The 13,551-nt window shown below is 41.8% G+C and overlaps 1 protein-coding gene across 1 annotated transcript in view; it reads left to right on the forward strand.

Annotated features, from left to right (window-relative positions):
• The first annotated feature begins 585 nt into the window (after positions 1-585).
• The window catches only part of LOC117451744 (meiosis inhibitor protein 1), a 171,601-nt gene continuing 158,635 nt past the window's right edge, over positions 586-13,551 (forward strand). Inside the window, exons 1-4 of the mRNA XM_071203907.1 lie at positions 586-650; positions 997-1,154; positions 1,907-2,030; positions 5,195-5,245. Coding sequence (XP_071060008.1) covers positions 1,011-1,154; positions 1,907-2,030; positions 5,195-5,245 — 319 coding nt within the window. The 5' untranslated portion in view covers positions 586-650; positions 997-1,010. The remainder of the gene's footprint in view (positions 651-996; positions 1,155-1,906; positions 2,031-5,194; positions 5,246-13,551) is intronic.

Consider the following 13,551-nt stretch of genomic DNA (forward strand, 5'->3'; position numbering starts at 1 on the left):
GGCTCAATATGGCTAAAAGATTATTCAAAACATATTAGAGGGAATTTGTAATCATATCTATCTCTTTATTTATCTTTATAAATCTATGTATAAACTATTTATTTCTATTGTCTAGAACTACATTTTAGTTTAACATAGAATAATTATCTTGTAAGTAATTTTATAACATAGGCATATAGTCACGAAAAAGTACCTGTAGGCCTACTTGTGTATTTCTTTTGATAATAACCTAAATATAAAATATCTATCGCTATATTTTGTTCGTCGTTTTTTGTTAAATAAAGTTTTGGGGATTTAAAAAAAATGCTACAGAAGCGCGCCACTTTCGCCAGTTGCCGGCCCATACTGGTTTCGTCATCTGTATCATTTTAAAGTTTCATGGTGAGTCAACTGAATATAATATATATATTTTATGTTATAGCGTTGTTAAAACTAGTAAGCATATTTAGGTATAACTTTAAAACAAAAGTAGCCGTGTCAACAACGGACATTCGTTTTGAGATGATGAAGCAGTTTGAAAGCTAGCTAGCTTAATGTTGTACATTAGCTGGTTTTATTATGAATGTATTGTTGTGCTAGATAGAATATCATAAACAAATTAAAACGGGACGACAAGTACAACTCCAGGATAAAGACATGTTTACTTCAAAGTTTAGTATGGACGCAGATATGGGTTTTTTGTACAGTACATTTCATTTTGGGGAGACATTTCATATTCATAAAAAGATGGACTCAAAATTCTCAAACAACTAATTGTGTATTTAACAAACATTTAATCTGAAATATGAAACTATATTTGTCTTTTTCCTTATTTAATGTAATGTTTTATTACTTAATATGTCTACCCCTGATCGCAACTTCTTGTATAATAAATGATGTTCATATTATGTGCTTGAAACATTAGCCGGTTAGCTTAGCGATAGCTAGCTTGTTAACTCACCCGGCTGACTTCCGGTTATAGTTGAGAACCATGGTGTATATTTTTTGTTTCATCAGGTTTGAAGGCCAACATGACAGGCGTGGATATTGTTTATGATAAGATCCACTTGGGACACGACCCGAAGTGGAGTGGCCGGCTGGGGCCTGCGGAAGGCAGCGGGCTGCTGGTGTGTGTGGCCTGTGTGGTGGAGATGATCGAAAGTGAAGATATAGCGGTGAGAAATACCATCATAAACGTGTTTTTAACCAGTGGTGGAAGAAGTATAATAATAACAATTCATTAAATATTTTATTAGAGCGCTTTTTCAAGTGCTCAAAGCCCTTTACATTACATATACACATTGCAGTACTCAACTGTTTTCAGTGGTGGAATGTAGTTCAGTACATTTACATAAGTCAGTTATTAAATTACAATTCTGAAATAGTTATACTTTACCTGAGTATCTTAAAGTTATGCTACATTTTGGGAGTGGTGGAAAGTAACTGAGTTCATTTACTCAAGTACTGTACTTAACTAAAATGTTTTCTAGTAGACTATCTGTTGAAGGTATACAAAAGTAGAATTATCCAAAATACAACAAAAAGTACATATATTTTTATATCAAAACTTTGTTTATCTACAAGAGTAACATGCTAATTGATGCAATACTACTATCATATTATCTAATAATGTCATATATAATAATAAATTACACATGGAGGCAATTTTCTGCAGAATTACTACTTTTACTTTTTATACTTTAAGTACATTTTGCTGGTAACACTTCTGTACTTTTACATAATGAGTGCTTGTACTTTCGGTACTAAAGGTATATTACTACTTGACTACGTTTTTGAATGTTAGACTTCTACTTGTATCTGAGTATGTTTAGGCTGTAGTATTGCTACCTTTACTCGATTAAAAAGATCTTACTACCTCCTCTGCTTAACTTAACTCTTCTATACCCCCCCTCTCTGTGGTGTGCAGTCTGTGAGGAAGTCTTTTGCCTTGTCTGGGATCAGCGGGGTGCTGAAGTGTTCTCCAGGGGCTCTGAGAGAGCTGCTCAGTCAGGACCACCGAGTCTCTGTGCGCTTCACAGCTTCTCTACTGGGTGAGAAACAGTCAAATTAATATGTGAAGGAAGGAATAGCAAGTGCTTGACTTGCATATCCCAGCTGTCCTGTCCGTTTTGCTGCATATAGTACGCTTATAAATCAAGATTCTTAGGCTTTAGTGTCACATGCACGATTAGCTACAGCATCGTTTTTGGCAATGAAAATCTGAAGAACCAGACTCCACCGATAATGCAACATACTATGCTTTAGACATACAAATCAATACAACTTCACTGCAGGCAGCAGACAGAACAGTTTATTGGTGGAGTAATCTTTTTTGATCCTGTTTTATCCTACACTGCTGGTCATAGAGGTCCTCCATAGATTTATTTTTGTAAACTGACCCAGAAGTTAGCCTCGACAAAGGCAATGTGATTATCTATTAGATTTTGGAATATTGCAGATAATGAGTTCTGTGGCAAAAACACAAAAAATAAAGTAAAAATCTACCGTTAGTCTATAAAGAAACTACATCAAGGTCCCATGACTTCACGTCACCAACACTAAGCTAAAGGCGGCTAATGTTTACCATGATGACGTCTAGTCGTCTCATTTAGACACTTGTTAGACATATAGAAGCTTCAGGCATTTGGGTATTTACTGACTTATTCTATGTTATAGAAACAAACTTGAAAATATCTTCAGCTTGTGTTAACCACAGAGCATGTTCCAGCTAACAAAAACTAATTAAAAAACCATTGACTTTGAGACAACCCACTACATGGTTGGCAGTCATAATGTGGTTATGTGTTTGGAAGTAGAAGTGTAACTGAGCATTCTCCATTCGATATTGACCATCTCTAACCAGCACAACTTGTTTTGGACATGTAGTTGTCTTGAGTTTGCTTATAAAAGTTTGCTTCCTGTTACTAATTTCAGTCCACAGTTGTGCTTGTGCTGCAGTCATATCACTTCTCCTCCAAAAGGTCAGACAGAGCAATGGAGACAATAGATTTTATTGTGATACCTGAGCTGTAGAACACAGAAATATCCACAATGTTCAACATAATACGGTTATAAATTGATTCACCTAAATAGAGTTGACATGCTGCTTTTCTTTCATGTTAGGCATAATTAAAGTACAGACTTCTGTGGATTATTCTAATGCATTACATTTACTGATGGCATTTACTGGGCAGATTTTTGCATTAAGTACTGATTACATTTTGTTCCCGTTAATATAATTGTCGTTCCTTCTCTACAGCTATATTAAATCAAATGTGTGTTATTGCATAGTTGTGTATCTAATTGACAATCTGAAAATCATTGACATTGACATGGATTACATTCAAGTGGACAGTTTTGTTTGTTTGCTCAATGAGCAGAGTATTTGTGAAGCTGATCGTTGAGCGGCCCGACCAAGCAAGGAGGCAGAGGCAGAACGTCCAAAATACAACCCGGTGTGGGCATTTATTACTCACGGGCACATGACACAACCTCAATCTCGCTGTTCACGTGAGCACAGTCACCAGCCACAAGGATCTCACACCCCAAACAAACAGGAAACACAGAGCCTAAATACCCACAGACTAATTAACCCAACAAGACACAGGTGAGGGGGGAGGAGACAACACAGGGCACCAGGTGCACACAATCAACAGCAACAGACATGGGGAAAGGGAACACTTTTCAAAATAAACCACATGCGCAATATTACAGTTACCTTCGTCACAGTATTACACTGCATGATTACATTATTATGATACAATTTAGGATGATGAGAAGCTTTGAGCAAGCAGCTAACTGCCAATACTGACGGTACGTCCACACAGCAGCTTTTCAAAAATCTTGGAGCTGGGCGTGTCTGACAACTTGGGGATTTTTTGCGAGCAATGCGACCAACAACCAAACACATGAATCTCCCGCCCCCGACATACAAAGCAAAAAACCCCGGGGATTTTATGCGAGCAATATATATATAAACTCCCCAAACAGGCGAAAACCTACCAGTTTCCCCCACTGTCTCTGCCACCTCCCTCCATGCCTGGTTCCTCCGGTTTGTATCCCGTTAATAGTTCTGGTCGTAAAGAACCGGGTGATTTGCTCCCGTAATTTCTCGTTTGGAATATGAGGAAATGAACTGCGGTCTGGTTCTCCCTGCTTACACGCGGTTTGATTGGCTAGCGCTTCCACTGTCAGATTTGCATAAACGTGTTTGATTGGCTGACGCTTCCAGCTCAGCTTCAAAAGTTGAACATTGCTCAACTTTTGAATCCTGGAAATCCTGGAAATCTTCGCTTCGCTCCCCCACAATGCAGTTCGGCGAAAAGCGAGGCAAAGTGACGTCATCCCCATTCAAAGTCAATGGGCAGAGAAGCGTTGGAAGCGGAGGAAGATTCTTCTGAAGCTGCTGTGTGGACGTACCGTAAGGAACTCAGAGTGCTAAAATGCTAACAAATTTCTGTGTTTAGGACTCATTCCTGCAGTGTGTTGTGTTTAATACTTGTCTGCCATTATCCTCACTACATTTATAGGATATGATATTATATAAGGATGGTAGGTAAAAAGCACTGGTGTGTTAGTTTAATACATTCTCTCTCTGCCCCAGCTTTAAGTACACCTCAGTTGGTTTTATAAACCCATTCTCATCAGAGGATATTACAGACTCTTGCTCCCCTCGGTACCAATTTCACTTGGTTATTGCAGCATGTATTACGCCATTTGAGCTCTAATCAAATTAGTGAAATGAGAGGATATATAAGCTTTGACCAAAGTGACAACACATTAGAAAAGCCATTTTGGTGCTTGAGGGTTTGGTCTGCTGAACTGAGCTTCACCAGGTGCCAATGAGAGGGTAATACAAGATAAAACATGCCTATCATATCCCCTACTTCACATTTTGGGTAGCATTTATTAAATGCCATAAACATTTGATAATTTCTTGCAAACTTTTCTAAATGACATGGTATTTCTGCACTTACTTCTTTTCTAATAATCCTGCAAACCTACCCAAGATGCATTAGATGTGACCTTTGTGACAGTACACCATGATCATGATGAAAGTGCAGATGGAAAATAACTTATCTTATTTTATGCATGTAATTGTTCAGCTTTTGTTTATTTGCTGCGCCTCTGTGAGACCTCGGAACAACAACATGGGTTTGTGAAGTCTACTCTTAAATCTACTCAAACTAGCGTGTCATTATTTGTCTCTCCCCAGGGATGCTTCACACCGTGGGGGACCAGGCCACTCTGGAAAAGGTGGATCAAGGTGAGGAGATGCCTCTTAGGTGCTTGCCACACGAGGACGATAACGGTAACGGACCGCAATCGTTGTCAAAAAAGTATTCCGTCCACACGCAACAGGCACCAGAAACGTGTCCGTTCACACGAGACCGCTCGAAAGCGCTGGAGACGCTGTAGTACATATGCCAGGCCTGTAAGTGGCGCTGTAGTCTGCCACAAAAGCAGTGAAGAAGACTTCCTGCGCATGGTTGCCATGGTTGCCCTTGTGTTTATTCTCCGCTGTGGACGCTCTGGCTCTTTTTATCCCTCCCCGAGGCAAGCGTTTGCTCCTGCTGCTCTCCGGTAGTCCACCAGCAGATGACAAACACCCACCTCTCCGCCTCTTCCAAGGGACGAGGGAACCGTGCAGCAGAGTTTCAGTTCGATTTTTTTCCGCCGGTCAACATGTTAGAAAAATTAGAAAAGTGCCGCTCAGAGGTCTTCTTTGTTATTTATTGAGCTTTAAAACAAATTGATAACGACTCTATATAATAATAATATAAGAATAAAACACGGAGCCTCTCTTTTCCTCCCCCTCTTCTGAGAGTCCAGCAGCTGATCTCTGAGCAAGAGGTAGGGAGAGGCGGGGCTATTGCTTCATCGTTATCAGGACATGATCGTATAGTCGTAAACACAGAGCCGTTTGCCCCCCCAGAGCGTTTCGTTTGCAGAGCGACCCACCTTGGGACCCGTTATCGTTTTCTGCGTTTCCGTGTCGGCCTCGTGTGGCCGACCGTCTATCTGATAGAGAACTGTAGCAGATACGACCGTTATCATGCTCGTGTGGCTGCAGCCTTAGTGGTTTGAATATTAAATGTGTGTGCATGTGTATGCCCCCATACCCCAGTGGTGGTAGTAACTAAGTACATGTACTGTATTTAAAGAGGCCCTGTCATGCCTTTTGGGGTTTTCCCTTTCCTGTAGTGTGTTATATAGGTTTTTGTGCATGTACATTGTTTTCACAGGCTAAAATCACAAGTGGTGTGCAATATAATGCATCAATCATTATAGTTATAATATTGACTTTAAGTATGTTTTAAATGCAGGATTTTTGCTACTTCTTACTTAAGTAAAATATCGTAGTACTTCTTCCACCACTGCATATACCCTATTCACATTACACCTACATAGAGACACATACTTTTTCTGTCGATGATATAATGCACAGTGTGACGCCTCGTCTACACTACAGGCGTCAAAAAATGCTTTCAACGCTTCGCCCATTCATTTGAATGGGGTGACGTAGAAGATTTTTAAATTTCGCCGAACTGCATTGTAGGGAGCGGAGCATGGCTTTGCAAGCATCACGAGCATCTATCGGCATCAAAAGTTGAACAATGTTCAACTTTTGAGGCTCGATGCTTGGCATCAGCCAATCAAATCCCGTTTATGCAATTCCCGCCAGTACAAGCGCTAGCCAATCAAACCGCGTGTATGCTGAATGCTGATACGGCAGGTCTTGACTATTTTCCATATGTTATAAAATGGAGGATAAATTAATCATTGCTGTGGCAAATGTCCCAGTCCTGTATGACTGTACTCTGTTCACCTACCGGGACCTAAACCGGAGGAACCAGGCATGGCGGGAGTTGGCAGAGACAGTTGGTGAAACTGGTAGGATTTCAACTGTTTGGGGAGTTTATATCCAGTTTACTTCATTTTAGCATTAAATGGACAGCTAGCAATGTAGCATAACATATAATAATAAAATAATAATATAAGTATAAGCATAATATATAATCTTATATCTTAATATAATAATACAAAAATAATATAATAATTATAAGCATAATATATAATCTTATATCTTAATATAATAATATATTAATATACCAATAATATATAATGTATATATATATTAGGGCTGTGCAATTTAATCGATCCTGCGATATATATCGATATTTAGTTTTCCGAGAAAGTATCGATATTTCAGCCGCGGGTATCGATACATTAAGTCTGATAACTGTGTTCGTTATTCTCGCATCAGGAGAGAAGCTTTAAAAAGGAGACTAATTGAGTCTCTGAGAATGTTCAAATGTATACTTTAATTAATAAAAAGCGCGGTAATGTTACAAGCAGAAGATGGTTCAGTCAGAAAAACAGCTGTGTTCTGGCTCTCGTGAGCGAAGGGAAGAGAGCGAGCTCCACCTTTCCAGCTGTTAAATATCCTCTGCTGAATCCTCCCTGTGGGCCGGTTGGCGCTGCTGGGGCCGGCCCTCCACGTCTCCAATGTTCGTTGTTGCGCATTACAGAGGATTCAGACATTGTACATTAAATATATAACTAAACACGCCTCCTCCTTATCTCTTTCATGACTTTTCATTTAATACATTTTAAACGCTGTAATCAATACTCCAAAAATACCTCACGGCTGGTATCATTTCCGGTAGTTCCGAATGTTGTCTCATGCTACCCACGTCTGTAAACAAACGTATTCAAATAAACTGTACCTTCATTTAATATTCAGCAATAATAATATCTCGACGTCTATAGTTGTAGTGTTGAAATCAGTAGGTTTCGGTGTGCAACACTCCGTGTCATATCGCTACTAGATTCACCTCTATAGGAAATTGTATATTAGCCACATGCTAAATGCTAACCGGAGATGAAGGATTTTCAGAATAAAAGCTTAACAACTGGTTGTGCACAAGAACTTCTGGGTTTTCAGTATAAAACAGCATTTAAACTGACGGTATGTTTATGGTACTTTATGCCATCAAAACATTGATTTTAATTTCTAACAAGTCCCATTCAAATCCCCCGTGTTCCGCCACCTGCTGCACCTTTTCATTCTCCATTGTCCATGGTGATACTGCACTTTACAGCTACAGTTTGCACAGTTTCAATAAATGAAACTAATTTTCTCACCACATCTTTTGATTCATTTTGTCCAGCATTTGCAAGCTGGAGACTCTCTGTCAGAGCCATATATTGTATAATTGATGCTTTCAGTTTTCAGTTGAATTAATTCAATCCAAGTCAATGGAACACTCACAAGATGTCACCAAAATCTGTCCCTTTAAAATCTTTCAGAAAATGATATAAGTGTATCGAATTATATCGAATCGTATCGTATCGTTGGCTGAATATCGTGTATCGTATCGTGAGATTAGTGTATCGCTACAGCCCTAATATATATATGTATAATATACCAATATTACCCTTAATATATAACACAACATATAATACATGCACAGCTATCAAGCATAGACAGTATATTTAGCCAGCATGGAATGTAACAATAGCATTCATAAATGGAGGAATAATTTAGTAAATTCAAGAAATTAACTTTATTATTTATTAACTTTATTATTTCATTTTATTAGAGGATGTGTGCAAAAAGAGATGGAAGACTCTGAGGGACAGGTTCCGCAAGGAGAAGAATATGGAGAAGGAGGCAAAAAGAAGCGGGGCAGGGTCTGCAGGGGGGTTCAAGCCCTGGCGTTTCATGGCAGTGATGGGGTTTTTAACCCCATTCATCATAGACCGTGAGACGTCCAGCAATGTCCCCCGGCAGACCCTGCCTCCATGAGGCTGATGACAAAGGCACAGAGGGCAAGAGTCCGCCTCGGGATACACCGGCTAATTTTTGACGTGGACCAGGAAACATTTCTAATTTAATAAGTTTTTCACACATACTGATCCACATAACATTTTTTTACACTGATCACTCATCACACACACTTCACTCACAACATTACCAAATAAAACATTATTTAAAGTATGTTATTATGGCTATACTGTGTCTTCACTTGTTCATGTGGTTTGTCAGTTGCAACATACCAGATGCTTCATGTGTATCGGTATATATAATTCTTTCTTCTGTAATTGTTCAGTGAAAACCTGTTGAAATTATGAGTGGTTTATCAGTAAAAACAGGGCTGAAAGAAAAAGGTTGTTAGTCATATCATAATATAATAATATCAATTCAAGAAACATGTTTATTAGGAATGTTTGATTTTAAAATGGCTCATTTGGAATATTTGCTCTTTAAAGAAAATGGGTAGCTCTTAAAAGAGCTTTTGTTTTGGAGGAGCCATGGTGACCCTGCACCACGTTATGCTGCCATGACACGACACCCTCCTCATTCAAATAGGAGCAGAAGGTGTCCCGCAGTTGGATGGATCGGCGTGTGGCGTTGTTGGAGCCCATCATAGGTGCATCGCGCAGGGTTGGAGCTTCATCACTCGACTCTGCGACGACAGGGACGACAGGTGTGCGTGATGGCCTTCCTATTGTCTTCCTGCGGAGGAAGTTTTGCAACACACAGATGGCCTTCACACACAACTCTGTTACCTCCGGGCTGGTGGTGATGACACGCCGGAACATTCTCCACTGGGATGAGAGGATGCCAAACGCACATTCAACCACCAACCTGGCCCGGCTGAGGCGGTAATTGAACAGCCTCCTTTCGCGTGTGAGGTGACGTCCAGGGAACGGACGCAGCAGGTTGTCCAGCAGCGGAAAAGCCTGATCTCCAATCAACACATGGGGAAGAAGGCCGAGCCGCTCTGCTCCTGGGGTGACGGTGTCAGGTGGTAGCTGCAGACTGCCATCTCGGAGGCCCTCTCCAAAAGCGGAATTCCGCAGGCTCCCACCGTCGCTGCTCCTTCCAAAACCTCCGACATCCACTACCCTGAAGAGGTACTGGGCATCCACTACCCTGAAGAGGTACTGGGCGTCCACGACAGCCAGCAGTACCAAGGAGTGGGTGGACTTGTAGTTGAAGTAGAGGGACCCAGAATTTGCCGGAGCCTGGATCACCACGTGCTTCCCATCAATAGCACCAACGCAATTCGGAAAGTTCCAGCGATGGCTCTCCAGTCCTCCGTCTGTGGTACCGGCATGGTCTCCTCGACCAGCGCGGTCCAGATGGCACCCGCAACCTCCTTGACGATGACAGCCACTGTTGCATGCCCGACCCGATAGCTGAACGCTATGGTCCTGTATGAGTCACCGGTTGCCAGGTACCTGAGAAAAAAGTAATATACATGATTTAAAAAAATGTCATACGCCGCGCAGACACAGATCCCCCCCCCCCCCCCCCCCCCACACACATACAGACCCACACACACAGACCCACACACACACCACAGACACACACACCCCCATACCACACACACAGACCACACACACACACACACACACACACACACACACACACACACACACACACACACACACACACACACACACACACACACACACACACACACACCCAGCCACACACACACACACACACACACACACCACAAGACATACCACACACACACACACACACACACACACACACACACACACACACACACACACACACAGACACACACACACACACACACAGGGGAGCAATACTGTGTTTACCTAGCTATCTTAATTAATGTCATTCATCTGAACTAAATCACAGACTTCATTCATCCATTGCATGCATTCTCTCTTTATATACGGGTGTCTGCCTTTGCAATCAGTGGACCGACTTTCCCCAGCAACTCGTCGAACACGTCTTTGCTCATCCTGAAGTACTGCTGAAACAGTACACCATCCAGGCGGAGCTCTTGGACAAGAACGTGGTATTCCCCCGTTGCAGACGTTTTCTGAGTATCGGATGTACCCAACAGCGACGCACAATATGTGGCCTGCGAGACATTGCATACACCCTTGCTACAAAACCGGCATCCATTTTGGCAATAGTGGAGAAGTAGCGGGATTTTTTTTGCATGGTATGCCGGGGGGTGGGCGGGAGATTCTAATCCTAACTCCAAATTTAACATTTGTGAGGGCTTTGGCCTTTATTCTCTCATATTTGTTCACTGCTACACTCTGCAAGGCAAGGCAAGTTTATTTATATAGCACCTTTCAGCACCAGGCAATTCAAGGTGCTTTACAAAAATGAAAGACATTCAGACAAAGGCATTGAACCGTTGTGCCCTCCTCGAATTTTCAACCTTTCGACCCCTTCGTGGCAAAAATGTACACGCCCATAATAACTGCTATTAAATCTACTACTAAATACTTTTTTTTTTTTTCATGAATCACTTAAACAGCTTATTTCGTACTCAAAACTACCAAACATTCAATAATATTCAGGATTTTAACCCTTTAAATGCCTATTTAATTATTTGAATTATTTCATTTTGTCTTACGAAAAAACACAAAAAATGAAAAAAAATCGATATAATAATTAGTAGAGGAAATGCTGACATTACAAAATGCATGGTTTTATACTGCAATGGCAGTGAGATCAAAAAAGGTGGTTTGAATGGCAGTCAATGAGGCATTTTTTGCCACGAAGGTGTCCAGAGGTAGTATCTACCTCTGGACACCTTACTACGTAAAAAATAACAATGCAGTCAAATCAATTTTGTTGCTAATCTTTGACTCATCCAAGACTCTAATAAACACCAAAGTTCCATCCATCTAGAAGAAAAGTTGTTATATTTGACATTTGTACTGTATTCCACAAGATTCAACCATTTTCCCACTGTAGGCCGATCCGTGAAATTATGTTTATAATATCGAGCCGTGTGACTACCAGGGGGGCCAACAGTGATTTGTGATGTGAAATCATTTTCAAATCAATGTCTGAGTCATCGATGTGAACATTTATTGGGCAAACTGCAACAACTTTGAAAACTTCAACAACAAAAGAGAACACAACAGAACATATGAAATAGGAACACATTTGAAACAGAAATATCCAGGCTTTGAATATGTGATGTATGTGTGTGTGTGTTTGAGCAAAACAAATGTGTGTGTGTGTGTGTGTGTTCAGTTTAGCTCAGCTCATTTCCAGCAGCAGACCAGCAAGTCCTGCAGCATGGGACCTGGAGCTCTCTGCTTAGTCTGCTTCAGTTTGGGGGGAAGCTCAGGCTTGTTTGCCCTGATGGTCCCTACCAGGGCCACTTTCTTCTTCAGAAGCTCCTGGGCAAGTGAGTAGGAAGTGAAAAAATGGTCACATGTAAGTGTGACACCCTTGAGCCCCTCAGTCATGTCCAGGATGACTCGCTTTCCCTGGCCCTTCTCCGGAGATTCACCAGCGGCTTTTCCAGTATACACCTGGCACCTCCAGGCATATGATGTGGCGACATCTGCGGTGATCCAGATTTTCAGCCCGTACTTCGCTGGCTTGCTGGGGATGTACTGCCGGAATTTGCAGCGGCCTCTGAAGGCTACGAGCTGCTCATCGACACAGATGTCTTCCCCTGGATTGAACAAGAGTGGGAGGCGCTCTGTCCACTTGTCCCACATATTTCGGAAAGCTGTAAGCTTGTCCTTCTTGTATCGAGCAGGACGGGTGAGTCGGTCATCGAATCGGAGGCTGGCGCTTATCATTTCAAAGCGTTTGTGGGACAGGGTGGCCCTGAAGATTGGTCTCCCACTCTGGTCAACCCACAGGCTGCGGGTAGATTCCCCTTTGGACCGGTACACACCCGCCAGGATGAGAAGTCCCATGTAAGCCCGAATCTCTTCAGCATCCACATCGTTCCATCCTGACACTGAACGCCTCCCATAGAGATTTGTCATCTGTAAAATTAGCTGAATCATGTCGGGAGTGAAGAAAAGGTCAAAAGAGGATGCCACATCATAAATTCTTGATATGGCATATCTTGTGGGCCCTGGAATCATGCCGGTGGGTGCCTGAATGTAGCGCAGCGTCTCGGCATGAGATGGAGACCAGACTTGCCCATTTTTCCCTGTCCACTCACTGCTAGGATGGGCCGGATCCTCAGTGTCCTCCCCACTTTCAGACAAACATTCAGAAGCACTCTCAGTTGTGGAGGATTCCAGAGATAATTCAATGTCAGACTCGGAGCTTGTTTCTTCAGAAGAAGAGTCATCGCTTGCAGATGAAGGCTGCATGACCATTTCTACGGCCTCTTCTGCAGTGAAATGCCTCTTCATTTTAGCTCCTACTCTTGGCTCCAGGACTTTCTCCTTCTCTGCTCACTCATGAAATAACCCCTCAGCCAAACTGCATGTTAACATTTGGCTGTGAAAGCAGCCAGGTGCGTAAACAAACTAACAGTTGTTTTTCTTTTTTAATTACTCGAGCAACTCTTCAAAGACATGAAATGCATCTTTCAAAAGATCAAAAGATGCCCTTTTCTTTACCTTGAAATGATCAGTGCATGCTTACAGATACACACACACACCACACCACACACACACACACACACACACACACACACACACACACACACACACACACACACACACACACACACACACACACACACACACACACACACACACACACACACACACACACACACACACACACACACACACACACAC

Source organism: Pseudochaenichthys georgianus, chromosome 8 (assembly GCF_902827115.2).
Source record: "Pseudochaenichthys georgianus chromosome 8, fPseGeo1.2, whole genome shotgun sequence".
Classification (NCBI taxonomy): domain Eukaryota; kingdom Metazoa; phylum Chordata; class Actinopteri; order Perciformes; family Channichthyidae; genus Pseudochaenichthys; species Pseudochaenichthys georgianus.